The 26,170-nt window shown below is 49.0% G+C and overlaps 1 protein-coding gene across 1 annotated transcript; it reads right to left on the bottom strand.

Annotated features, from left to right (window-relative positions):
* Positions 1–1,492: 1,492 nt before the first annotated feature.
* On the bottom strand, positions 1,493–25,832 carry MX2 (MX dynamin like GTPase 2). The gene is made up of 13 exons (XM_090271836.1): positions 25,371–25,832; positions 24,834–25,026; positions 23,255–23,395; positions 19,189–19,343; positions 16,580–16,718; positions 14,889–15,087; positions 11,522–11,600; positions 9,180–9,302; positions 8,780–8,921; positions 7,769–7,927; positions 7,253–7,329; positions 5,314–5,541; positions 1,493–4,314 (listed from the first exon to the last, which is right to left on the bottom strand). Exons 1-13 carry the CDS (start codon positions 25,767–25,769, stop codon positions 4,084–4,086), a joined length of 2,265 nt encoding a protein of 754 aa, XP_090127962.1. The 5' UTR covers positions 25,770–25,832; the 3' UTR covers positions 1,493–4,083.
* Between the last annotated feature and the right edge of the window lie 338 nt (positions 25,833–26,170).

Genomic DNA, 26,170 nt, shown 5'->3' with positions numbered 1-26,170 from the left:
GTTCTGTCCCTAGGATGCAGAAGGGATATACCCCTGGCTCCTGAAAACCTCCCTTGCAAACCTCTACACTTTCTTGCCTGATACGGAGGGTCTGGTTGAGGCTCAAAGGCCCCCCATGACGGTAGGACCCCTAGATGAAGGGAGGCTGGTACCTGCAGGGCCTGAGTGACTCAGGGCCCTACCAACCCACCTTCAACGGCCATGAGGTGAGCAGGGAACACACTTGCATGAAGCTGTGGAGATCTTAAAATGTTCGTTGCAGCAGTGAGCTTGTTCTAGCAAAAGCATGGGCCTTGTTTCCCGCTCCGTGCTCGGACCTGCTGAGCTAACTGTGTCCCCCTAAAGGATATATTCAAATCCAAATTCCCAGAAATGGTAAAGTTGACCTTATTTGGAAGTGGTGCTTTTGCAGATATCATTAAGTTAAGAATCTTGAGACGAGACCATCCTGATTTAGGGTGAGTTCTTAATCTAATGACCGGTATCTTCAAAAGAGGAGAAGGGAGATTTGCTCTAGGGAGACACAGAGAAGGCCATGTGAAGACAGAGGCAGTCACTGGAGTGACGTGGCTACAAGCCAAGGAATGCCAAGAATAGCTGGAGCCACCAGAGGCTAGGAGAGAGCCCAGGACGGAGTCTCCCTCAGAGCTTCGGATGGAACCAACCTGCGGACATCTTGAGTTTAGACGTCTGGCCTCCAGAACTGTGAGAGAAGAAGCTTCTGTTGTTTTAACAATCCTTTTTGTGGCACATTGTTAGGGCATCCCCCGGAAACTCAGTTAAGGGCCCCACATGTTTTCCCTGGGTTTTGAGATCAATCCTGACATGATAAATGAAAAGTTTTGGTTGAGGCTATGTGTGTGTGTACATATGTGTGAAATACATTGAACATTTAGAAAAAGATTGAATATACAATTTAGGGAACAAATTTTAAGTATCAGACTTTATTTTTCTCAGACTATTTTTACAACAGTATTTATAACTTGAAGAGATTATTCTCCTTGGCTCTGCTACTGACTATCTGTTCCTATGTGACCTAATTCACAGAATAAGGGAGAAAAGCCAATTTTTTTAAAAAAAGTGAAGAATACCTAAATTAAGACCAATGTTTTATCTTTTAAATCATCTTTAGCTTCAAGATGACAAAAGTTCTTTAAAACCAGAATAACTTTATAAAATAAGTGTTATGGTGCATTAGCGAGTAATGAGGACAACGAGGCAATTTAGAAGCAGATTTAGGTGTTTATTTAGCCGGCCAGCGACTGCTCACCCGAATGCAAAGCAAAAGCTGGGTGAACAGCCCCGACCTTACAGACTAAAGGGTTTATAAAGGCAAAAACCACATCCTGGTTCCTATGGAAGCAGGGATGGTTACAATGCTTAACTGAAAATAACATTGTCTAGCAGTGTTCCAGAAGTCACAATTATGTGGTTAGGACAGTGCATTGCCTAACAGTGCTCAAGGATGGGATGCTTTGGTCAGCCATTTGTCCTGCTGAGTATGCACCCACAGAGGTCCGGCTTAGCTAAGTTCCTCTATTGTGACCTGGGAGTTAAGAGCTGCAGGGGATTGGGGGAGGAAAATGACCTATAACAATAAGGATCCCCACTTTCATTCAGCATGCTGTTGGAAGTTCTAGCCTAAGCAATTAGGCAAGATAAAGAAATAAAATGACCTCTGTTCACAGATGATATGACCTTATCTGTAGAAAGCTATAAAGATTCCACAAAAGAAAACGGTTATAACTAATAAATGAATTTAACAAAGTGACAAGATACAAAATCAACATATAAAAATCAGTTGCATTTTTTATAGACTAATAATGAATAATCTAAAAATAACATTAAGAAGACAGTTATATTTACAATTGCATCAAAAGGAATAAAATACTTAGGAACTAACTTAACCAAGGAAGAGAAAGACTTGTACAGTAAAGAGTGCAAAACATTGCTTAAAGAAATTAAAATAGACATAAAGAAATGGAAAGACATTCTGGGTTTATGGAATGGAAGACTTAATATTGTTAAGATGCAAAGACTACCCAAAGCAATCTACAGATTTAATACAATTTCCATCAAGTCCCAACAACATTCTTTGCAGAGATAAAAAAGAAAAAAAACCCATCCTAAAATTCACATGCAATCTTAAGGGATGACAAATAGCCAAAGCAATTCTGAAAAAGATGAATAAAGCTGAAGGACTTATACTTCCTAGTTTCAAAACTTACTGCAAAGCTGCAGTTACCAAAATAGTGGTACTGGCATAAGACATACAGACCAATGGAATGGAACGGGGAGTCCAGAAATAAAGTGGGCACATATGGTCCAATTATTTTTGACAGGAGTGCCAAGGCCAATGAGGGAAAGGACAGTTTTTTCAACAAATAGAGCTGGGAAAACTGAATATCCACATGCAAAAGAATGAAATTGGACTCTTATTTAACACCATATATAAAATTGACTCAAAAAGTATCCAAGAACTAAACCTAAGAGCTGGCTGAAGAGCTTCAGGAGTGAGGGCTGCTCTATTGACCAAGAGGTAAAGAAGAAAAAGAGGCCTTTGGTGGAGGGAAGAATTGGTGGCCTTTTTGAACACGTGTTCTAGTTTTTAGAAATGGTCTCACTTAGCTCTCCTAAAATTCCTATCTGGAAGGTATGACTTAGCGTGAAGAAGGAAATACAATTAGCCATGATCCTCCAATCTAGAGATGACCACTGGTGTGAACCTCTATATTTTTCTTTAAAAAATACTTTTTATTATTAATTTTTCCTTTAAGACTTAACACATAATCAATGTTATATGTTAACATAACATCAGTTCAATAAAAAGGTTAAAAGACTTAAAGAGACAACATAGCAATGGGAACTTGTCACAACTAGGGAAACAATAGAAATTAATAATAGTATCGTTTAGGCCTGTGTCTCCCAGTGTGGTGGGAAACATCATCACAGCAGGAGGCATGACCTAATTCATCGGAAAATGACCAGCTACGAGACACCATTCCCAAGAACCAAAGGCTGATTTAAACCCTGGCCTCAGGTGAGGAGGAGCTGCCTCCAACGCCCCAGCTCGATTGGAAACTGCTCTGTCCAACAGAGGTCTCATGACCGAGGCAGAACAGACTTATCCAGGACAGTTTTTGGCTGAGCAGTAAGGGAGGCGGCTGTTCCCTCTAGTGGAGAAAGTGCAAGACCGCCAACTCTCATGCTTTTTATTGAGAAAGGGTATGCATGGGAGATACAAGGTCAAAATTCATATATCACCCATAGCTTTTAGGTGCCTGGATTACAGTTGACGATAACAGATTACAAGTATCAGTACAGAGGGCATGGTGACCAGTCTGTGTCAGGGTCTATTAAACATCTTGACGCTGCACTGGCATTAGGTATAAGGCTTCATACACTTCTTGTTAGAGACTGTTTATCGTTAACTAAGAGATAAGAAAAGCAGAGCAAGCTCTAAAGCATAATTAGCATTCTTCAAATCCAATTCCCATAGAAACCCTCTGAATGGTTTTTGGTCAGGTCTCCCACACAGCCTTCTGTTGAGACTTAAAGACAAGCCGGGGGTGGGGGCAAGTCAGGCTCACGGCCGGGGCTACAATTCCCTAAACCACAAGGAGCGGCTCCTCACACTCAGGTGAACTCCACCTTTCATTTGTTCAATAAGACATCATTTATTGAGTGGCTACTATGTCCCGGGTGCCATGCAAGATCCTGGAAATACAGAAGACAAATATAAGACTGACCTCCCTCCTCTGGGGTCTCATAATCTGATGGGTGGGGGGAGACAAATGAACAAAGAACGATAGCAGTAATTAAGAAAGCTGTGACTGGAGGCTGTGGGGCCCAAGGACTGGAGAGACACCCAGTCATGGACATGGGTGGAGGTAACAGCTCTAAGCATGTGTGGACTTCAGATCTAAACTGTGGTGCTCAGTGCAGTCCAGCAAAGACGAACAGACAGGGACAGAAAAGGCTTGCACCCAATGAGAACCCAGTTCCTGCACTGCCTCCCCTCACGAGGAATGCACATAAGATAAAACCCCAAAGTACTGCTGCTTTTCCAAGTATCTGCCCCCTTTAACAGGAGAGTTTATAGAGAGCTTGCCGCGCCTGCGTGAGCCGGTAAATTTTCTCCTTAAGGAGCCGCCTCTTGTTGGCCGTCTCGCTCCGCTCCTGAAGCAGCCAGGCATAGTGCGCTTTTTCCTGTAGTATCTGCATCATGGATTTCTGCAAGTGATCACCATTCTCTCGGAGCATAAAATACTGAATTATGAATGGGATTTGGTTGGAGAGACGCTTGCTGGTCTCCTGGAGGAGAGGATAAGAAGGGTCAGCTGGAAGGGTATGGGCCCAAGGCCAGTGGTAGCGCAGAGAAGCGTTGGGGTTCTGGATGCACACACGGTCACTTTGCGAAGTCCTGGTGGTCCCGTCCACCCCACTCCAGTGTTCAGTATCAAGCCACGAGAGGCTTCTCTCTGGGCGGCCCAGTTTTATTACCTAGGTGTTCTCTCTGGCACTAGGAACCCACCTGGTAGGCTAGCAAGCCCAAAACACATCGTGGGCACACCACCCTTCCTAGGAGCCCTCTCCCCAGGCCCCTCCACCTCTCTGTAAGACTTCCTGGTCCTGCGATCCCCGGGCTCCATTCTGGAAACAGATCAGGACCTGCTTCATTCCCCACCTCGTGCCTTCTCTGCAGAGGCACATCCGGTTTGCCTGGCAGCTGAGCTCCACCTCTGGGGAACTCAACTCTTTATTCTGATTAAGAAAAGGCTTCAGTAGTTGGGGTTCTTTGCAGTTTAAAAGCTGCCTTCCCTTCTGTGTGCCCCAATACTTTAGTTCATGCATAGGATGGGGCAGGGGGGCGTTTAGAAACCATGAAGTTGATTGGGTCACAACATCTAAGGAAAGGAATTTCTTTCCTGTTTTGGGAAGCTGGTGAGTTTCTGGCACTTGAAGAGCCAAATGCCTTCTAACACCGACCGGTAAGGCTGGTTGTATTTTGGTTGCATTTTGCTGTGTTCTGATCGTGGTAATTTTGTACCTCATGCATAGCCTCAAATATAAAGAAGTGTGGGGTTGGAATCCCTCTTGAACACATGTTCCGCCACACGAAGAACCTGATTTGTGGCGAATCATTTAAAAGTGTCTTAATCGGGTTCCTGTACGATTACAGATGAAATCATACGTGAGTAATTTGTCAGAGCCAGAAGGGTTTAATACCCACAGTGGTCCCTCCCTTCTTTGCTCAATTAAGCAACTCTCAATCAAGATGCCCTGGCAAAGGCCATGTGCGCCCACACTCACCCAGAAGTACGCATTCAGGTGCACCCCGATCTCAGTGAGGACGGAAATGGCAGACTCCTGAGTCTGGGAAGCATTTCTGAGTGGGTTAAAATTCTCTTCCCGCATTTTTTGCAGAATCCCACTGTAAATCTGGTCCTGGCAATAAACCATCTTCTCCATCCTGAATTGAAGGCAGATCAGGTCTCCTGCCTTTTCTGCTTGCTTTGTTCTTATCTCTTCAATCTTGCTCTGGTTGCATAAGGAAGAGAAGTTTGTTTTTATGCCCCCCCTTAACACACACACACACACACACACACACACACACTCCGAGTTGTTTAAACAACTCAGGAAGTACTATGAGGTTGAACAGAGAATTTAAAATAATTTAAGGTTAAAGGAGGCCTGAGACTTTAATGCTGACTTTCAGAAGGTCTCCACTGCGTCCTGCCTGATCCTGTCTTGTGACTCCAGCCCTTGCCTGTGCCCATCCCCCCGTCACCCCGTGTCTTCGCTCTGCTCTCATCTCCATTTAACTCACATCACCGCCTTTCTGCCTCGATGGTGGCTCAGTTTACATTTTTATGTCCATCACCCTTGTCTCTCTAGTTGGCTTGAATCCAAGCTTCTAGGAATGACCCCAGTGCCAATGAAAACAGTGGGGTAACAGCCTGCTATCTTTGTTTTGCCCAAAATCCTGTGACTCCTGCATCACTCCCACAGTCAAAGGCATTGTGGGAAAGAAACGGATGACATAGTGGAGAAAAGTCACTTTTTGGCTTTTGAGTTTCAAACAGACTTTTGTACATTGAATAGAGAGTCCGATCTCAGAGAGAGAGGGGACAGGAGTTGCGGGAGGAGGAAAGTGTGACCCACTGAGTTTCACAGGGGCTGGTTCTTTTTGGAGTGTAGGTGGCAAACAACAATGCATGTGGCATTGCCCCCTTGCAGGTTTGGGGCCTGAAGGCAGAAGTGGCCTGTGTCTCTCTTCCAAGAGGAGTGACACGGGAGGTGACAAACCCCTGGCTCTGAGGAGGCTCAGGAGGAGCAAGGTACAGTGGTGGCGGGGAGTGCCTGGGCTGTGGCCGCGGAGAGCTCCGGGAGCTCCCGCGCGGTCCGGGGAGCTGTGACGAGACTTCTTAGCTACCCGAGGATGGCACCAAGGGGTGGAGGCCCTGCTGGGTGCCGGAGTGTCCTCGGCCCCAGGGTGACCTGTGCGTACAACAGAGCGCTTCTGTGCCCTGGCCTGGCTGGAAAGAGCTCAGCAGAACCAGCCCTGCAGTTGGGAGCGTGGGGGACCCCAGGAAGCAGCCGCAGAGGCCCAGGAAGGAAGGTGTACATCCTGGAAGCTGCCAGCAGGGAGATTTGGAGCTCAAGGACCAGATGTGTCACCCACTCTATGGTGAGGCAACCCCAGGACTCAGACACAGCCCCTGGGAAAGCTGGAGAGCTCAGGAGTGAGATTTAGTTTTCACCAACCAGCAACAGACGTGAAAGAAGAAACTAAGCTGCATTGTGGGGAAATGACGGAAATTCTTTTCCTTGCTCACCTGAAGGAGATGGTGGACTGAGACTCTGACCCACAGCCCAGGCCTGGGCAGAGGAGCGTTCTTCTCCAGAAGCCCTCTCTCTTCCCTGCCCTGAGAGTGGGGTTCAGGGAGAGTTGCTACGTGGGAGCCCACACAACGCTGCTCTTTGTGTGGGAAAAAGATCTGAAATATCACGCAGTCACTAGGGACAGTCGTATGTTCGGGTATGTCCTGCCGTGCCGCTGGAGATAATGGGGAGCCCAAGGTCAGAGGGGAAGCAAAAACAGCAGATGCTGCTCGAGTCCAGCCCAGCGCATCTGCAGCTGTCACCCTGGCCTTGCATTTCCCCATGACAGGACACGCCCACCTTCTTCCAAAGGTTAGACCTGGATAAATCAGTGCAGGTGACCAGCAGGTGAACTGTGGGTACTTACTTGCGTTATTTGATTAAGGTTGGCAAATTCATCAAAATGGATTTTGGCTGTTTCAGCAAAAGCTTGCCGGACAATTTCTGACCAAAGGAAAAACCAAACATCAGTCAAATGCAAGTGGGAATAAAATGGGTTCATGACACAGGGAGGAGAATTCATGGTACATGTCCCTTATTCTAAGGCCATGCTCCCCAAATTTATAGACCAAAAGAGAAGGAGGGGATGGTACCTAGTCCCAGGGAGGCACAAAACCCATCGTCACCACCCACCCCGAGCAGGTCCCATCAGTGTCCCGTGGTCTGCCCGGGGTTAGCACTGGGCTGGAGCTCACGCAGCTGTGTGGAAGGTTAGGTCTCATTTGATGAAGCTCAGGTCCGCTCTTGCCCTCCTTCCCAAAGTGGGCAGAGAAGATGTGCGGGCTGTGTGTGATAGCTCCATTCCAATCTCTCCCTCCAATGTACTGAGACCCACGAAGGCGCAGGGAGGGTCACTGGAAAGGTGCTTGTGAAAGAGCCTCACCTATGACCTTGCTGAGCATGTCGAGGGCGGGGTTGACCAGTTGCTCGATGTACTGCTGCACGATGGCCTCGAACGTCTTGTAGTTGACAAACCCAAGGAGCTCTTTGCCGCGATACTGCCTCTCATATTTGGACACTTCTTCATGAATAATATTTTTAACTGCGACATAAAACAAACCACACACGTTTTAAAGATAAGAACATTGTTTTAAGTCTTGTTTGCCTACTGTATGTATCCTAAGGCGATGTTTCTGAATGAAGTTTTTTTTCTTTTTTAATAATGAAAAAATAAAAAAGGTCTGACAGTAACTTTTACAAAACAAAACCTTATGCTTAAAAAATGTGTTTCAATCACCCCAGCAGGGAAGTTTAGTGCAATCGTTGATAGGAAAGAATCTGATTAGTTCAATCAAAACAGAAAGTTACATGGTCTTGTGTCCCTTAAAGCCAGACTAGGGTTGGAGAATTCTACCATGGAAATGAAAAGTGCTCTTTTCACCAAGTGCCAAAATGAACAAAGATGCACCACATGCGCACACATACACATGTGCACACATGCGTAAGTGCATACATGCATTCATGCACATGTACACGCACACAAAGCAAATGCACACGCATACGCATGCATACACACATGCACATACAGAAATGCACACAGGCTGGAGCAGAATGGAAGGCGGACAAGGAGATTCTCATCAGAGCTTTGACCGCTCTGTCTTGGATTAAGGGTGACAAGACAGGAGAAACGGGACATGTGGAATTGTCTAACCCCAAAACACAGATGCAGGAAGAGAGTTGGGGAGGCAGAGTTGTTTTCTGTTGACCTGGTGAGGGCAGTGCTCCACGTTGATGGAGGGGAGGGGGCTGCTGAGCAGTCAGGGGTGACTAAGGTCCCCCAGGAGCTCTTGCATGGGCATGTTAGCTTTCTGCATACTTCCCATGTGCTGGAAGTAGCTTCTGGCCTTGGTGACTAAGACGCTCCTTTTAGGGGCAGCCCTGTCCCCGGACTTACCATTCTGGCTATTGGCTGCCAGGACAAGCACCCAGTTTTTGAACTCGTCTCTGATTTTGTTGATTAAGCGGGTCTCTTTCTCCTTTACAACTTCTTCTCCTTCTACTAACTTTTCGATGTCCCGATTAAACATTTTGATTTTCTGAAAATGAGGTATAGTCATGAATCAGTGCTGAAATCACACTGAAGAGCGGAGACCGGAGGCAGCGGTGTGTAGGGCTGGGGGCTGGAAGGTCAGGTCACCCACCTGACCACCTCCCAGATGAACAGGGCTCCCAGCAGGACACAGGTGCGCAAGCACAGAGGCTGCCTCAAGACGAGCTGGGCCACCTGGGAGGACGTGGCCACCTCAAGGGATCTGGTGCCTGAGAGGCCACGGGGAGGCCCCTGAAATCCTCACCTCAACCAGAAAGAGCATTTTGTCGGTGTCCTCGTGGGGGATGTTCTCGCCACACTGGCGCAGCTCCTCGGTCGCACTCTGGTGGCTCTCCCTGATTTGATTTTCTAACAACGGGAGGGATTTCTGAACAAAACAAAAGCAAACAATGAAACTGCACAGCTCGAAATAAGCTGACAGATTTCTTGGGGATATAAGCAGAACCCCATTTGAAAGCATTTGAGGGCATGCAGAATTTCTATTGCTGTTGAAGCTTGTCGCGATGAAGATCCGTTACGGAGCCCGAGGAGGGCTTTGCGAGCAATGGGGGTGCACGACGGCTTGAGCGTCTGTGCCGAAGTCGGTAGTTCCGTTATGCAGTTGGGGTGCGGAGGAACCGAGTGATGGGCAGTTTTTGTTTTCTGTTCGGTTTGGGTAAGTGTTTTGTGTTTTGAGAATAACCACACTTGAATACAACGTAAGCTTCCTGTCGTTGAATGTACTGTTCGTGACCCTTTGAAGTTGATAAACTGATAATGGTGTTTTGGTAGAAGCTATGTCTTGGGTGTTGGTGTCAGGTTGCTAGTCCTGACCAGTCGATGATGCCAAAGGATGAGAACGAAGTCGAGGAGAAGGAAGGACCTGCAGTGGCACTGTGGGGGCTTGTCTTCGGGCTCTGCACTGTTCCAAGCCCTCAGCCTCTCAGGTCAGCCTCACACGGCATGAAGCACATGGCTTCTCAGCCTCTCTCTCTCTCTCTCTCTCTCTATTTATTTATTTATTTATTTATTTTTACCAGGGAGGAACTTAAGGCTCAGAGAGGCAAATTGCTTGATGTCATTGCTGAGCTTGTAAGTGACAGAGTTCCGGTTGGCACCCTGCTCACCACCTCCAAAGCCCATGCAGGTGAAGACCGCAGATCAAGACGCCCAAGTGAGCAGCGGCGCCAATTTCTGCCTCGGTGCCTGAGGTCACTGCAGCCAGCCCGGCAGGTTGCGTTCACCGGGGTCTTGCCAAGGTGACATAAAGTGATGATAAAGGTGGTGACACCAAGAAGTTAATAAGTCTCACGGGCTCTTTTTATTTTGGACAGCGTATCTATTAATTATTTTTGATATTTCAAATTATAATTAACATAATTGAGTCTTGACATATGTTTTAAAGATTAAAGTGTCATAAATGTTAAATTCAAAATTTAATAGAAAATAGTTAAACGTTGGGAAATGTGTTATCAAAATGCAACATCTTTTTGCAAAATAATGTTTTTTTTTAATTGGACAGGGTTATCTTTTTGAGCCTCCTTCTGAAAACAGCACTTCTCCAAGCGTGGGCCTTCCATCACCTGGGAACTGACAAGTGCAGATACATGGGCCCTACCCTGGACCTGCCAACTCAGAAACTCTGGGTCTGGGGCCCAGGAATATGTTTTTGTTTATTTATTTTTTAATCATCACCTAAGGATATGCGCATTGATTTGAGAGAGAGAGGGAGAGAGAGAGAGAAACATCAGTGTGAGAGAAACGTTGATTGGCTGCCTCCCATAAGTGCCCCAACCAGGGATTGAACCCGCAACCTAGGTATGTGCCCTGACTGAGAATCAAACCTGCAACCTTCCAGTGTACAGGATGATCCCCCAAGCACCTGAGCCACCCAGCCAGGGCCAGGGATATGAATTTTAAGAAATTTCCAGATGATTCTTATGTGCACTACAGTGTCAGAACTACGGCCTCTGTCCAACCGGATATGTGTTGAGTATGTGTTTCCTGTTTGCTTTTGTCTGACATGCACTTTGGCGTGGACAGGAACCCAGGATCTGGGATCATCTCTGCTCTTAGGGTTAACCTTCAGTCTCGCCATGTTGTTCAACCTCATGTACTAAGGTCTAGGCAAGCCCCACAAATATTCTATATCTCAAGAAGCACCAAGCCACACCCGTACCCCCTTTAATGACATGTCTACAGGTGCCCATTGTTGAGAATCAGTGAAAACCGAACACGTCCTTCTCGCAAGCCTTAGGCTTGGAAAATGTTTTATACACAATGAAGTGTTAAGAGCCTACGGAAAAGAGAAGAAGTAGCTAACTTGGTATTCACTCCTTTTTACACTGCTGGACCGGTATTATGATTTCTCTTTTCACTTCCCCCAAATTACTGATTCAACTCTTTGGTTCAAGATTATGCAGCTGTTCCTTCCCTGTTTCAGAGGCTCTCCTGTGCGCCTCTGACCCTGAGCAATTGGTTCTCAGGATGTCCTCATCTGTTTGCTTACTGGGGCAGATCAGTGCAGTGTCTGAGCCCACTCGTGACCGGGAGGGTGACATGGACAGCCTGCAACTGCTATAACTTTCAACCACCCCCAGGACTCACGTTGATGTGCAAGACGAGCTCCATGGTGAGTCTTTCTGCCAGACAGGGCACCGTAGCCTTTCCTTCCTGCAGGAGCGACCTGCAACCAGACGGCACACGCGAGTTCAGGAAGGGCCCAGAGGGTCGTGTTTCCAGTCCTGGGCTTTGTGCATGGGGAGGTGAGCTCAGCTCTCTGGGGCGACCCATGGCATCAGAAAGGCCCCCAACCAACTGAGCCCCCCCGGCCAGGGCCAGGGGTGAGAAGGACTGTCGCCTACGCCCGGGCAAGCACCGCGCTGGGAGGCTGCATTCATCCCTTTCTGTCATCCCCGCAAGCTGAAGAAATAAGGGACGTTTTACCTCCAGGAAAACAAAACAAACCTAACTTCATAGAAGTTCAGGGACTTGTCCAAACAGGTAGTTTATTTCTTGTAACATATGTTTATCCCTGAATAGCCAAATCAATCTTGAGAAAGAAGGATGAAGTGGGAGGCATCACACGTCCTGATTTCAAACTCCCTTACAAAACTACGGTTTACTGTTACAAAAAAGTATGACGTTAGTATGAAGACAGACATGTACTGAATAGAGAGCACAGAAATAAATGCATGTATATATGGTCAACTGATTTTCAATAGTGATTTTCAATGTGGAAAGGATAATCTCCTCAACAAATGATGCTGGGGAAACTATATCTACATGCAAAAGAATGAAATTGGATCCTTATATCATCATACCATACAGAAAAGTCAACTGAAAATTTATTGAAGGCTCAAATGTAAGATATGGAATATAAAACTCCCACAAAAAAACCACATGGGAAAATCTTTATGATATAAGTGTTGGAAATGGTTTCATGAAAAGCACAGATAAGAAAAGCAAAAATAAACTAACAAGGGACCACATCAAACTGAAAAGCCTCTGCATAGCACAGAAACAATCAACAGAGAACCTACCAAATGGGAGGAGATATTTACAAACAATGTATTTGATAAGGGGTTAATTTTCAAATTATATAAGTAACTCCTATAACTCAGTAGCAAAAAAAACCCCTCCAAAAACTAAGACCCCAATTAAAAATGGGCCAAAGAGTTGGATAAAGATTTCTTCAAAGAAAACATGTAAATAGTCAAGAGGTATATGGAAGAGATGCTCAGCATCACTAATCATCAGGAAAACACAACTCACACCACAATGGGAGGGCACATCTGTCAGGATGGATATTATAAAACAACAATAAAGGACGAGCCGCGGCGAGGATGTGTGACATTGGGAGCTCCTATACCATGTTAGTGGGAATGCAAAATGGTGTCACCACCGTGAAAAGCCGTACGGCAGTTTCTCAAAAAATTAAAACTAGAACCTCCATCTGATCCAGCAATGCCACGTATGCATATTTATCCAAAAACATTAAAATCAAGATCTCAAAGCGACAGTATTTTTCCTACGTTCGGAGCAGCGCTATTCCCAGTAGCCAAGACATTGGAAATAACCTGCAGATCCAAGGACAGACGAGCGGATCAAGAAAACACGTCATATACATGCTGTCAAAAGTTCAGAAAAAAAGAAAAAGATGTGAAACCAACGAGTCCCGGAAGTAGTACTCAGCAAAAGTGTGTTGTGCACACAGTAAGAACCCATTTGCAGACCAGGAGCGTTCAAACCAGAACGTGGACGGAGGTTGTTACAGAGCAGCGGATGTAGTGAGAAAGCAGGGACAGTTTTTATGCTTCGCGGTGATCGGTTCTAGTACTAGAATTTTCTGAAATATAAGGAAATTGGTTCGTGGTTACCTTGCATCAGTTCTGGGGAACCATTTAAGGTTTGTGTGTGATTTTCAGAAGCATAAACAAGAAGAGCGTTACTGTGTGCACGCGCTTGTCTGATAAAAATAAGCTAAATTAAGCTTTGCTCATGTGACTAAGAAGGTTTTGTCGACTCCGGGGAATTTCCAAGTCTGGCTTCCATCTGTGTTTGATTTTAACCATGCAACGAAAGAGGATTCAGCCGTAAAAAAGAAGAAAATTCTGTCATATGTGACCACATGAGTAAACCCTGAGGACACCATGCTGCGTGACAGAAGCCAGTCACAGAAGAACAAATACTGCATGATTCCACGTATGCATGAAATCTAAAATAGCCACATTCACACCATCCGAGAGTGGAATGGTGGTTGCCAGGGTTGGGGCAGGGGAGAGTGGGCAGCTGAAGGTCAGTGGGCCTCCAGGTTCAGCGATACAAGATGAGTAAATTCTAGAGACCACAGAAGAACCCACAGTTTAGTTCACTGGCCCCAATTCCTGGAGCAGGGTTTTCCAAAGGGTGCTCCCGGGACCAGCAATGTCAGCCTCAACTGGAAACTTGATAGAAACACAAATGCTTGAGCCCCACCCCGGACCTCAGAAACTCTGGTACAGGGCCCAGGACCCACGAACTCTCCAGGAGGTTCTGCCGCTCAGGGCTGAGAACCACGGGTGTGATTATTACAGAATCTTTTCTTTGCTCAGAGAGCAGTTTTCCTCTCCTCCTGGGCCCCCAACACTATTGCAAATGAGCCGCTTCTTCCATTCGGGGCAGGAGCAGAGAGGAAGAAAGGAGAAACAGGGTGGCATTTGCGTGTGTCCTACTACTTTATCTGAAATGCCACCCTATGAAGCAGGCGTGTGGCCCTCCCTGTGATGAGAAAGCAAAAGCTCAGAGACATTGAGCCATTTCCCAAGGGCACACAGCCCGTAGCTAATCTGGTCTGCCCGTACAGTGGTCACCCACTGTCTCTCCTTTAAAGCAGGAGTGACCTTTGGGTCCCACCATGCTGCGCCCACATCATGTGGGACCATCAAGTTCCTGAATAAAATAGAAGAGCAAGGTGCCCAGCGTGTGGGGAAAGTCCCAGTGTCCTGCAAACTGCTGTGCCTCTACAGGATCATTTATATTTAATAAAACCAGTGCATCTGTGGGTTTTAACATGCACCATTTACTGTGGTCGACATCGGGTTCTGGAAGGTAGGCGATCTGCTTCCAGTCCTGTTCCCACTCACTATTGGCCTGACTTCATTCTCCTTAGCTATGAATATGGGAAGCTCACCTGCCATATGTATCTCTTACAATTTTGTGGGATGCAAATGAGAAAGCAAGGAGAAACATTCTGGAAAACCAAGGTGTCCTATGCTTTCTGCAACGCCCTATTACAATTTTTAATCCACCCCCATCATTAGAGCCCATGAAAAAATGATTTGTTTAAATAAGCCAACGAATTTAACACTAAAATAAAGACAAGGATGGGTTCTGCGACACTGTATAATTCTTATATGCAATTTGGTTATCCCTTCGGCCAATGCTGGTAGGTGGCTCTGGCGTCCAATTCTAAGGCTGCCCCATAGACTCTCACCTGAAATATGAATGCGTCTGAAAGAACATGATCTCTTTCTGGGTCGCCTCTGCCAAGCTCAGCTTGTCTATGATCTCCTGCTGGCCCCGGCACTTCACTATCATGTAGCCCTTCTTGAGACGGTACGTGAGGTTCTGCACCACGTTCATGACATTTTTCTCAGCACCCTTGTCCACGAGGTCTGGTTTGGTCAGGATCCCTGGGAGGTGATGAAAGGAGGCGTGGAAAGGTCAGTCCTCGTCTCAGATATATTTGAACCCCGCTGGGCTATGGGAGCCTTTCTTGGACACGACCAGCAAAGTCTTCTGCAGCCTGATCGCCCAGGGCCCGACACTCACTCGTTCATTCTGTCATCACCCCTCATATTTGCTCCCCCACTCCCCAGCTCAGTTTACTAGCTGCCTCGCGTCACTTAATAAGCAAAGGTTGGTGGGGTGCCTGCTGCGTGCCAGCGCTCGGCAGCTGGCATCATCACAGCTGACCGGCTCCATCACCATGTTCCTAAGAAGCTTTTCTGGCACCTAAGCAGTTGAATTTCTCTTCCTTTTTTCTTCCCAAAGATATTATTTATGAGCAAATAGCCTTATAGTCACAGACTTTCATGTTGCTAACCGAGCCAAGACATTTCTGAATCTACGTTACACCTTCCATTGGGAGTGGAGATAGCAGCCAAGAATGCCCTTCCCTGGAACCAGCAATCATTCGTGGAAGCCTAACTCATTGTACTTTATTCTGAGAAAAAGGAGTAAGATAACAAAAATGGAGACTGGCAGTTAGAATTCCCCCAAGCTGGGGGGACAAGGCCTCCTGATACAATGCCTTCATCTACAGAATTAGCCCATAAGCACCATTTAATGACTCAGCTAGAGAGTCTCCGAAGCCCAGGCGTGCACTTGGCGTGACTGGTGACACCCTATTGCGGAATACAGTTCGGCACAGCGCCCCCTAGTGGCAGACGCACTTACAGCAATTTTTAGATACTTCCATTTTTTTCTCTTTTTAAGCTTATATATTCCTGAAGACATTACACATACATATTAAATTAACAAGTGCCCATGAAAACACTCCACTCTAAGTGTTGAGGAAGTGGCAGTGAACAAGACTACAAAGTTCCTGATTTCATGAATATCCCTCCATCATCTAGTGGGAAAAGCCAGATAAATTGATCTAGTAACATACAAGAAATAAACAAAAATATCTAATACTGATAAGTGCCACTCAGAGAATTAAAATAAAAGCAAAGAAATGACTACAGGCAAGGTGGTCATACAGGTTTAAGCTGGATGGACAGAGAAGGCATCTGAATGAGAGGACGAAGCCAGCCCTGCGGACAGAGAAAGAACATTCCTGGCCACTGTAACTAACGGTACAGTTTAGTGGCATTGAGCACATTCTCAGTGCCATGCAGCCGACTCCATCCAGAATGGCTCACAAACGCAAATGAGGGATGGGAAGAGGGAGGGCGAAGAACCAAGTTCTGGCGCCTCATCTAACCCTGGCTGGGAGTGAAGAAGACTCGCCCGCAGTGCATGAATGCACCCGGAGCCCATGCAGCTTCTGCGGGCACTGCACTTGGATCCAACACAGGACGTGGGCGTCTCTAAGAATGGACCGCACTCCAGGACCTTCTCCGTATATCAGAATCTGCCCCTCCCTCCCCATCTCCTGGAAGCTTGATTCCCTCCTCTTACCTATGGTCCTGTCTCCCTCGGGGTCCACCTCCTGAGCCATGCTCAGTGCCTCTGTGGTGGCGATGTCCACGTTACAGGGGACCACCACCAGGTTGATGGTTTGTTGCCTCTCAATGTACTTCTTGATAAGTGCCTTGATCTGTTGCCAAAAAATCACACAAAGGAAGAATACATCTCTGGTTGCCCAACACCATTGCAAGACCCCCGTCATTGCGAAAAGCAATGTTGTCCCAGAGCATGACCCAGTTTTCCCACTTCTGAGCTATGGCTTGGGCTGTCCTCTTTCTGTGGAGTGTGCACCCTACCTGCCCTTATGCAGTTCTCTGCTGATTTCCTACTTTTTCCTCAAAGCCCATCACTGGTGCTGCTTCTCTCCTGAAGACTCTGATTCCAGTAGTCAGATGAAACCTCAGCTTCCTCTCCAGATCTCTCCTGGGAGGCTTCTGAGATTATTATTATTCTATCAGCATGATTTATTTATGCGTTGTAGCTGCCCGAGAAGCCCAGGGGTGTCCTTGTGATTTGTGTGACACCTTATTGCAGAATCCAGTTCAGCACAGCGCCCCTAGTGGCAGGTGCTCAGTGCCCGCTCACAGCAGTCTCTGAGAGCAACATCTCTCCGTGTTTATGCCTACTATGAATGACTTTTTCTGTAGTTTGTTCTCGAAAGGGGTCTAACTCACTCAAATTAGAGAAATACAATAAAATTTCTTAGGATTTGTAAGCAAAAGAGAGATGTGGGCAACATAAGCCTTACAATGACAAATTTCAATACTATTTCCCCCGTGGACAATACAAACAAACATACATAGAAAAAAGGCTGGCACCTTGGGACATCCTTCTTTAAATTTGGTGCAATTTATACGTAGTTTTGCTTATATGATGTCCTACTTAATTATGTTAGTGAGCCATGGAATAGGAAATTTGCAACGCAGAAGCACAAACTAGCATCATGTAAACAATTAGGCCCTGGGGTGAAATAAAAATGAAGAATATAAATAGGTCCGATTAAGTCTTGGCCCCAGGAGGACTTAACTGAGTAAAGGTATAATCAGCCTTCCTCAGGGAGCTGTCATGTAAATTGTCCTCCGGTGGAAAGTTCTCTTCTTGTTGGTGCCTATTCCTTCTGCTACACCCATGTGACGGACTGTCCTGCTGACGTCTGCACGTGAATAGGCTCCCAACCCAGGAATCTCCACTTCAGCTCTATTGATGATATTAATCAGTCTGTGTTGTGGAGGCTGTGCTGTGCATCGTGAAATATTTGGTTGCATCTCTGGTCTCTACCCACTGGATGCTGGTAGCAACCCCGCTTTCCCAAGTTGTGACACTCCAAAATGTCTCAGACATTGCCAATGTCCCTAGGGGTGGCATAGTCTTGGGTTGGGAAGCTCTGTTTGAGACACCCTCCTTCGTGTGCACTTTGACAGGACCTTGGGGAGTGAAAACCACTCCCCCAAGGTCTGCCTAGAGAGAGAAGCCCCACAGTGAGCACATTCTATTCATGGAGCAAACGGTGATTGGGTGCCCACCAGGGACTGAGCCCAGTCTAGGATCTAGAGGTTCAGCGTTGACCATCTAGGCAATGTCCCTCAAGGTCTAGTATCCTAGTTGGCAATAGGGTCCATAAACACTCCATAAGGGGGGGTAAGTGAAATTAGAAGGGCCATGTGCAGGGTATCGGACATCAGGAAGGGCATCCGGATAAGGTGGCATTCCGGCGGAGCTCTGAGGAAATAAGAGAAGGTGCCATGTGGAAGCCTGGGTAGGGAGAGCATTTCAGGGAGAGAAAAGGGGAGGTGCAGAGACGGAGAGGCAAGGGTGGGCAGCGGTGTCCAAGGACGGGCCTTGCCCAAAGATCCGGTGTGACTCAAGCATCCCAGTAAGACCATTCTCAGGCAGCTCTAAGTGGGAAGGCCTTTGGAAAAGAAGCAACAGGCTCAGCCACTCTTGGTCTGTCCTGTGGCTGTCACCCCTCCCCACTGTGACGGCCTTCTTGCCCCCAACCAGAGGCCACAGACCATGTTCTGATTGTTTTATGTAGTGCTAATTAAAAATATATATATATCGCTAAAATTGGCAGATTTTATGTGAAAATCCAAAATTATGGCTTCTTCTTCATCTATTTTTTAAAAATCCTCACCCAAGGATATGTTTACTGATTTTAGAGAGAGAAAGGGAGATGGAGAAACATCGATGTAAGAGAGAAACATGGATTGGTTGTCTCCTGCATGTGCCCCAACCGGGTATTGAACCTGCAACCTAGGTATGTGCTCTGACCAGAAATTGAACCCACAGACTTTTGGTTCATGGGATGATGCTCCAACCAACTGAGCCACTGGCCAGGGCAAATTTCTGGCTTCTTTTGACTTTCAAGACAGTTGGTAACACTGGGCATAAGCTGTCCCAGGCACCCCCAGTCCCACCATGTCATCTTCAATTGACCTGCCAGGCTCTCTCTCATCAGATCCTGAGTATGAGGCCCCTGCCCAGGTCTTACTGTAACTTCCTCCCCAACCACTTAAAATGAGGGCTGGGAGGGCACACCAGAGCCCTTGGGGTCTCCCCAGCTTCAGCCTGGCCCATGCCCAAGTTCCAGAAAGGCTCACCTGCAGTCCGATGTCCTGGGGCTGATTTCCCACCGCTACTCTGGTGATGCCGGGAAGGTCAATGAGGGTCAAATCTGGAACTTCAGTGGAGGTGACCTCCAGACTGATGAGCCCATGGCTGATGCCAACGCCATGGCCGGCTATGATGTTTTGGGCTATGGAGGCCAAGAAAGGAGAAACCCAGAGTCCAACTTAATGACCCATTTGAGAAAAAGAAGTTGTTCTTGAAGGTGACAGTTTATATGGAGTGTAAGAGCTTCAGAGAGTCCCTGGGGCTTAGAAAACATTTTATAGAAGCCTGTAGAGTGGTCAGAGGCCACTAAGGTGGCCATGCATACAGGGGTAGCATGTACATACATTCTCTAAAATTCTAGATGAAAACATAGCAGTTGTTCACATTGAAGTTGTGGAGAGGTTCTGTTCCCTTTCTTTATGTTCTTAAGTATTTTTCTTTGGGTGTTGCAATGGTTTTAAAATATGTCCACAAATCCTCCAAGGTGGAGCCTTGAGTGGGGGCTGCACAGAGGGACTTATGTCTACAGAGTAGATGTGGGGGAAGCAACGACGTGACTAGGTCGTACAAGACATCATGGCTTACTCCTGCTTTCTGCTGGATGCTTCCCTCTGGGGGAGGCTAGCTGCCCCGTCATAAGGACACCAAGTGCCTACAGAGGTCCACTACAGCGGGGACCAAGGTATCTTTGCCAGCAGCCAGTGGCCTCCTGCTAAAGGCCACGTGAGAGAGTTCACAGGCCCCAGTCAAGCCTTTGGATAATGCAGCCCCCAGCCAGCAGCTCACCTGCAGCTCAGTGGAGACCCTGAGCCAGAGCCGCCCCGCTGACGTGGCTGGTTCCTGACCCTCACACGCCATGAAAGAGGATAAATTCTTGAGTTTTCAGCTGCTAAATTTTGGAGTAATTTGTTATGTAGCAATAGATAACTAATAGAGTTATGAGTAGTACTTCTATGACCAGAAAAAAATGTAAATATAAATATAAATGTAAATGTAAATATGTGTGTGTGTGTTCCAGGACAGTATTACAGTGTCTTCTGTCTCTCTGCATAGATCCAACTCTTTTAACATGCACACACATGCAAACACACTAAAACACATGTACTCACATAAACACACGTGACAGGTACCACATGTGCAATTCCACTGCTAGGTGTGTTCATGGCTGTGTAGATACACCCCTCTACTCTAGGACACTTCATGCAAAGCCTCTCTGCCTCCTTCCGTCCATTGGCAACGAGCACTAATCTAAAGGCCAGTGGTCAGTCTGGAGCTAAGGAGACCCCTGAGTGTCAACTGCCAGCCACCCCGGGGTCTGCTGCAAGGAGGCAGGACCCCTTGTCCAGAAAAGATGACGTAAGCAAATGCGGCACATAGATAGTAGGTACTGCTGCTGTTTAATAGTATTTGGTGTTTGTCTTTGGTCACGAAATACTTTGCAGTAGTCCTACAGTGCTGTCCTTTGGGGGTTAAGAGGCGCTGAAGGGAGGCAGAGGGAAAGAAAGTAGTAGTCCTGGGAAGTAGAAAGGAAGGAAAATGATTTCTGCTCTTAGAGTCTGCCTGAAAATAGATTATTTGCTATAGGAGGTTTAAAAGATTTCTTCTTGAGGGCTTATATACAATTAATTTATTACATACTTAACATACACCCGAACTACACATTTATAATACATAGTGAGTTGATTATGATTATTTTACACTGAGCCCTTTAAATCACGTAGCTGGTCCTGCTCTGATCAGGGTTTCTCAAAATGTAAGCGCACGTGATAGCCCAGGTCAGGGGTCTGGTTACCGCCCAGATTCTGACTCAGCAGGTCTGGGCCGTGGCCTGACACCCTGCAGTTCCAAAAATCCCCAGGTGAGGTCGCTGCGGCAGACCAGGACCCACGCTGCAAAGGCAGGATCGAGAACCCGCAAGCATCCTGAAATGAGTCGAAGCTGAGGGCGGTCTAGGTGAGGGCAGGATAGGTAGCACACGCATGCCAAGGACAAGACAAGGACACAGAGGTCACTGGTCACCAGCTCAGGGGAAGCACGGAGGCGGGAGACAATGCTCGCCAGGGCCGCCCAGTCACTTCCCTGGTCCTGGAGGGTATCTGTGTGCTCAACACCCCGCACCTTCCTTCCCCTCCAGGGAGCGCTGACATTGTAAGTTAGGACAGTGCCCACCCCAGGGACGCTGAATGGGTTCTGCACAAGGGGGCTGCTGGGCCTCGGCCAGATGAGGGGAGCCATGCTGGCACCTTTCTGGGCACAGCAATGACATCTGTGGGCAGCTCCACATTTCACCTACATTCTGAGACACCGGGAAGCAGCTTGAGCCACAAGCCCAATTAATGGCCTAACGCTGTAGAGGCAGAACCAGGAGCCTGTGCAAAACCAGGGCTACGCCTTTATAAACTTGGCCAGCCTTAGTTATCACGTTGTGGTCACTACTTAAGGTACGATTTCTGTAGCTTTGTGCTGAAGGGTCACATAGGTCCTGAAAAGTCCTCCTTGTGTTTGGTGTGCGGCTTGATGCGCTTCACAGGCTGAATACGCAGGGGTAACCAACACCGGACAGAGAAAGAGAACAAGGGCAGCCCCCGGAAGCCCCTCCTGCTCCAGCCGGTCGCTAGTCACCACCGAGAGTGACCGCTGTCCTGACCACTACCAGCATCCACTCCTTTTGCCCGTTTCTGACCTTCACATGTGGTTGAGCCGAATGAATTTGCTGAGATAGGACCTTTGAGATCTGAGAACAACAACCTCGTGGGGTCCCACCTAATTATAAGTGGAATCATGTCACGTATGTGCTCCCTCATGTCTGGGTCTGGCTTCTTTCACTCAGCATGACGTTGGTAAGTTTCCCCCAGTGTGTGCTTGTAGCTGAGGGACCCCGTGCCCGGGCAACGACGCCTCGGCCCAGCCTATGCCGATGGGCTTTCCAGTGCGCAGCGATCGCAGGAGTGCTGCTCTGAGCATCCTGGACCCTGGCTTTTGGGGCACATCCTGGCTGGGTGACACTCGGGAGCGGTGCATCAGTGCGTCAGGGTGTGCACAACTCCAGCCTTAGTGGACATGGTCAGTTTTCAAAACAGCTGCACCAGCTGACACTCCCAACGGCAGCAGATGGGAGTTCCAGACGCTGTGCTACAGATTCTCTGTCAATGGCTTGCTTATCACACACCTTCACACAGAACAGTCACCCACCATACACCCCTGTGTGCAGAGCTCTGCTGTGTGGGGAGCACCCAGCCCTCCTGGCCCTGCCCACAAAGCTCAGGACAGCTGTCAACAGACCCTGCAGGATACGAGGGCACCAGGATAGCCGTAGTGGGCACAGCTGGCCATAGAGCTTCTGTTGTTTCAAGCTAGGAGACTTGCCAATCGAGGGTCTCCAGCAGCTCCTGCATTTGGGGGTACACACTTTCCATTTCGGAAAGGCTCTCTCCGGTGATCCTACAGATGTGGGTTTCTCCAGGAGCTGAGCCCAGGAAGCTATGGGGAGACCTCACCCTCAAGTGCTGAGTTCTTTATTTACTAACATGAAAACTCCCTGCAGAGAGTCTTATGATCAGCGTCACTTGTGCTTGCCGAGCTGAGGCCAGAGTAAGAGCAGGAAAGGGGAGAAGCCACCCAGGGGCACAGGCAGGCTCTGGTGTCATGGGCGGGCAATGACCGCCAGGGGTCCCTCTCAGGGGGTGCGGAAGAGCCTCTGTATCATTCTATCATTACCTGAAACTAATAGCAAGCTTTGGTAAACTTTGTTCAAAGGCCGGGGGATGGCTGTGCTTCCAGAAATGACGGGTGGCTGGGATCGGTGTTGGGGAAGCTGTGTGGAGACACGGCCACCAGATGGCCAGCCAGGGGTTAGGTTAGAGCTGTGACTCAGGACAGAGGTGATGAGGACAGCCGGGTGCAGGGTAGGGTCCTGCAGGGGACACTTCCCAAGGGGTGAGGGGGAAACAGACTTGAAGAAAGACTAGGAATTAGGTGGACGGAGGGGACAGTGTGTGAGGCCGTGGCACTGGGATGTGGAAGTGCCCAGAAGGAAGTGAGTCTGGCCCCTACCTTTGTGTATCTCCCTCTCCACCTGGGAGGGGTCCTGAAGCTGGATCTCTGTGTCCTGGTAGCTGATCTTCCCACTCCACGGGAGCTCACTCGAGAGCTGCTTTCTCAGCTTTAGCACCAGCGGGCACCTGGTTACAATTCCTGAGAGAGAGAGAATGTCCCAAATACCCTAAGTTTTTTTTAAAAACAGATGTCCAGGGTGCCCTTTGCTCTCACGCTTCAGGAGATGCCCACTATCCCCAGAGGCCTCATCTGACATTTCTGTCCCTGTCTCGGGCCCGATCCAGATGCCCCCACTCACTACCCAGCCCTAGAAACACCATGGGCACTGGCCTCGAGACCTGCATTTGTCCAGGTGCCAGTCCAAGAGGGGAACAGGTGGAAGTAGTGAGATTCACAGGATGACGACTGTCACCCAACCCTCCCAAGGTGCAGGGAGAAGGCAGCAGGAGCCTGGGGAGGAGCTAGACATCCGAAGGAGGGGTCCGAGGAACTTCTAAGGGCGAAGTTTGTGGAGGCACCTGGGAGGGAGGGGGAGTGCCTCCCGATGCAGCTGGAGCTCAGAAAGACTGGACCTGCCCTGAGCTTCTTGGGGCTGGAGCCCGAAACCTGCAGGGTGAGTGATCACTGTCCGATAGGGAGGACTACCTCCTCACTAGCCGGGAGACATGCCCTGGGCCACATGCCTGCCCCTGGTATCCAGGCTCTCACCCCATCACGCCCCTCCCCAAAATGCGGAACCCAAGGCAGAGAAGAGTCCCTGTCCCAGATTCTCACTGTCAAGCATCAGGTGCCTTGCTAACCAGGGACCTCCCAGGAGCCCCTGCAGTCAAGGAGCAGGCTGTCTGCAGCCGGGAGGGAGCACAGACCCAGTGCCTGGAATGCAGGCTATTGTTGGGGTCTGTGCAGCCGTCTGGTGTCCCCCAACCCTCCGCTCTGCCCAGGAGGCAGCCCCGGGGGGTGGGGGTGGGGCAGGAGGCAGGCATCAGTGCCTCCGGGCCCCAGGGTCTGGCTGGGCTTGACCGATGGACAATGCTTGACAGGAGACAGGAGCAAGGGAGGGGCCAGGAGGGGCCTCGCCTGCCCACTGCGAGGATGCTCTCTGCCTCCTGCTTTTTTCCCTTTATAATTATCTTATTAAACTCTACAACAACTCCTTTATTATTTTTTTAAACAAAAACACATCTCTTATCACACATGATCCCGGCTAATAACTTCTCAGCATGTTGAGAAAATTCTTCAGGAGTACTTCGCCTGTCATCTGAAACTGACGAATGTAACACGCTCCAAGGAGAAAAGCCTCTATACCCTTACAAAGACCTCTCGGGAGAAAGAACAAGGTCCCGGGACCTTGACTGAGGCAGCGCCAGCAATGGCTGCCGCCCCGTGGGCGAGGACTGGGAAAGCTTGGGGCAGCGTGTGCACTCCAGACCCCAGCCCGCCAGGGCCTGCGGGAGCCGCCCACCTCCCCTCCCCCCTCCGCCCCACCCCCCACCGGGGCATTCCCAGAGGTCCACCTCTGATATTGTTACCGGTCCCCCGCAGACGCTTCGTGGCCCGTAGGTGGCCAGCTGCTTACCGCTGCCTCTGGGGAGCGCCACGCCCGACAGGGCCTCCAGCACCGAGCTCTTGCCGGAGCTCTGGTCCCCGATGACGGCGATGGCGGGCAGGTCCAGGTCCTGCTCCACGCCCAGGGCCCGCAGAGAGTCGATGATGTCGATGCGGGGACGCACCTTCTCCTCGTACCGGCGGCACAAGTTCATCTCGAGTCCCTGGGAGAGGCAGAACAGGCGTCACATCCGAGGCCTTTGAGAAGGCTCCCAGCGCTGCGGGGGATTTGCTGCTGATGTGGGGCTGTCGGTGGCAGGGCGGGCGGTGGACCTTGGTGGGCCTCTGTGGATGGGGGGTGGTCCCTGCATCTTGTTCCTATTGAGGCTTTGCTTCCGTGGAAGTGGAGATATTTGGCTGGGGGTGGAGGTGCCTCACTGAGCAAGAGAGAAGCTACCGAAGGTGGGAGCTGGGGGAGGGTTGGCAATAGCGACAGGGACAGGACTAGTTGGAGGAAACACTCCTGGAAGGAGATCCCCAAACTTGAAACAGAAGCCCCCAGACTCACTTCAAGGAAGGTCATCGCTGCCCCTGAGACTGGGTATGTCTGTGGCGTTTGTTGGACGTGTCTGGGATAGCTGGGGGACACCCGCTGTGACAATGGAGGTGGAGGGCTAGTGGCTAGGATGCGTCCTTCCTGAATGTCCTCGTTCCGACTCACCTTGGTCCTCTGTTGGCCCCGGTTTTCTCCTGGCGGCTGAGGGCTCAATGTCATCGTGTTGAAGTTCTTGGTGAGGTGCCCTGGGCTCCTCTCTCCCGCTGGCCAGTTGTGGGGAGGCCTCACTTGTCCTCCTGGTGCGCCGAATGCCGGTAGTGGTTGTGGGAAGTACATTTCTATTTTGGGGTACTGTTGGGAAGAAAATTGATTGTGCCCCTGCTGTGGCCAAGACCGGTGTGCTTTGGGCATCAGCTGGCGACCAGTGGAAGCTGGTGGGTGTGTTCCCCGTGGCTCAGCAACTGCAATCTTCTTGACGAGCTCTGCAGGGACACAGAATGGGGCAGTGGCCCCAAGTCATCAAGCGGTCCTCCCCCGGGCTGCACCCTGACAGCCCCAGCTTATTCAGCCCCAGGACAGCCCACCCCCTGCACACAGACATGAGGGAGACCCGGGTCCCAGTACAGGCCCCCTGTCTGCAGGAGGGGCTGGGGTGGCAGACAGGCACAGAGAACAAGTGGGGTCTCCACGGGCCCCCGGGGCTTGGGGACGGGATAGCGGACTCCATATTTCCACGGGAGAGTGTGGACCTTCCCCTGTCACTCTGAGTCACCTGTGGCTCAGGAGCAAGCAGGGGACCGTACGGGTGGAGA

The sequence above is a fragment of the Furipterus horrens genome, unplaced genomic scaffold, assembly GCF_987537825.1.
Source record: "Furipterus horrens unplaced genomic scaffold, mFurHor1.1.pri manual_scaffold_1, whole genome shotgun sequence".
NCBI classification, from domain to species: Eukaryota; Metazoa; Chordata; class Mammalia; order Chiroptera; family Furipteridae; genus Furipterus; species Furipterus horrens.
The sequence above is the reverse complement of the archived record's forward strand: the minus strand, read 5'-3'. Positions and strand labels throughout refer to the sequence as shown.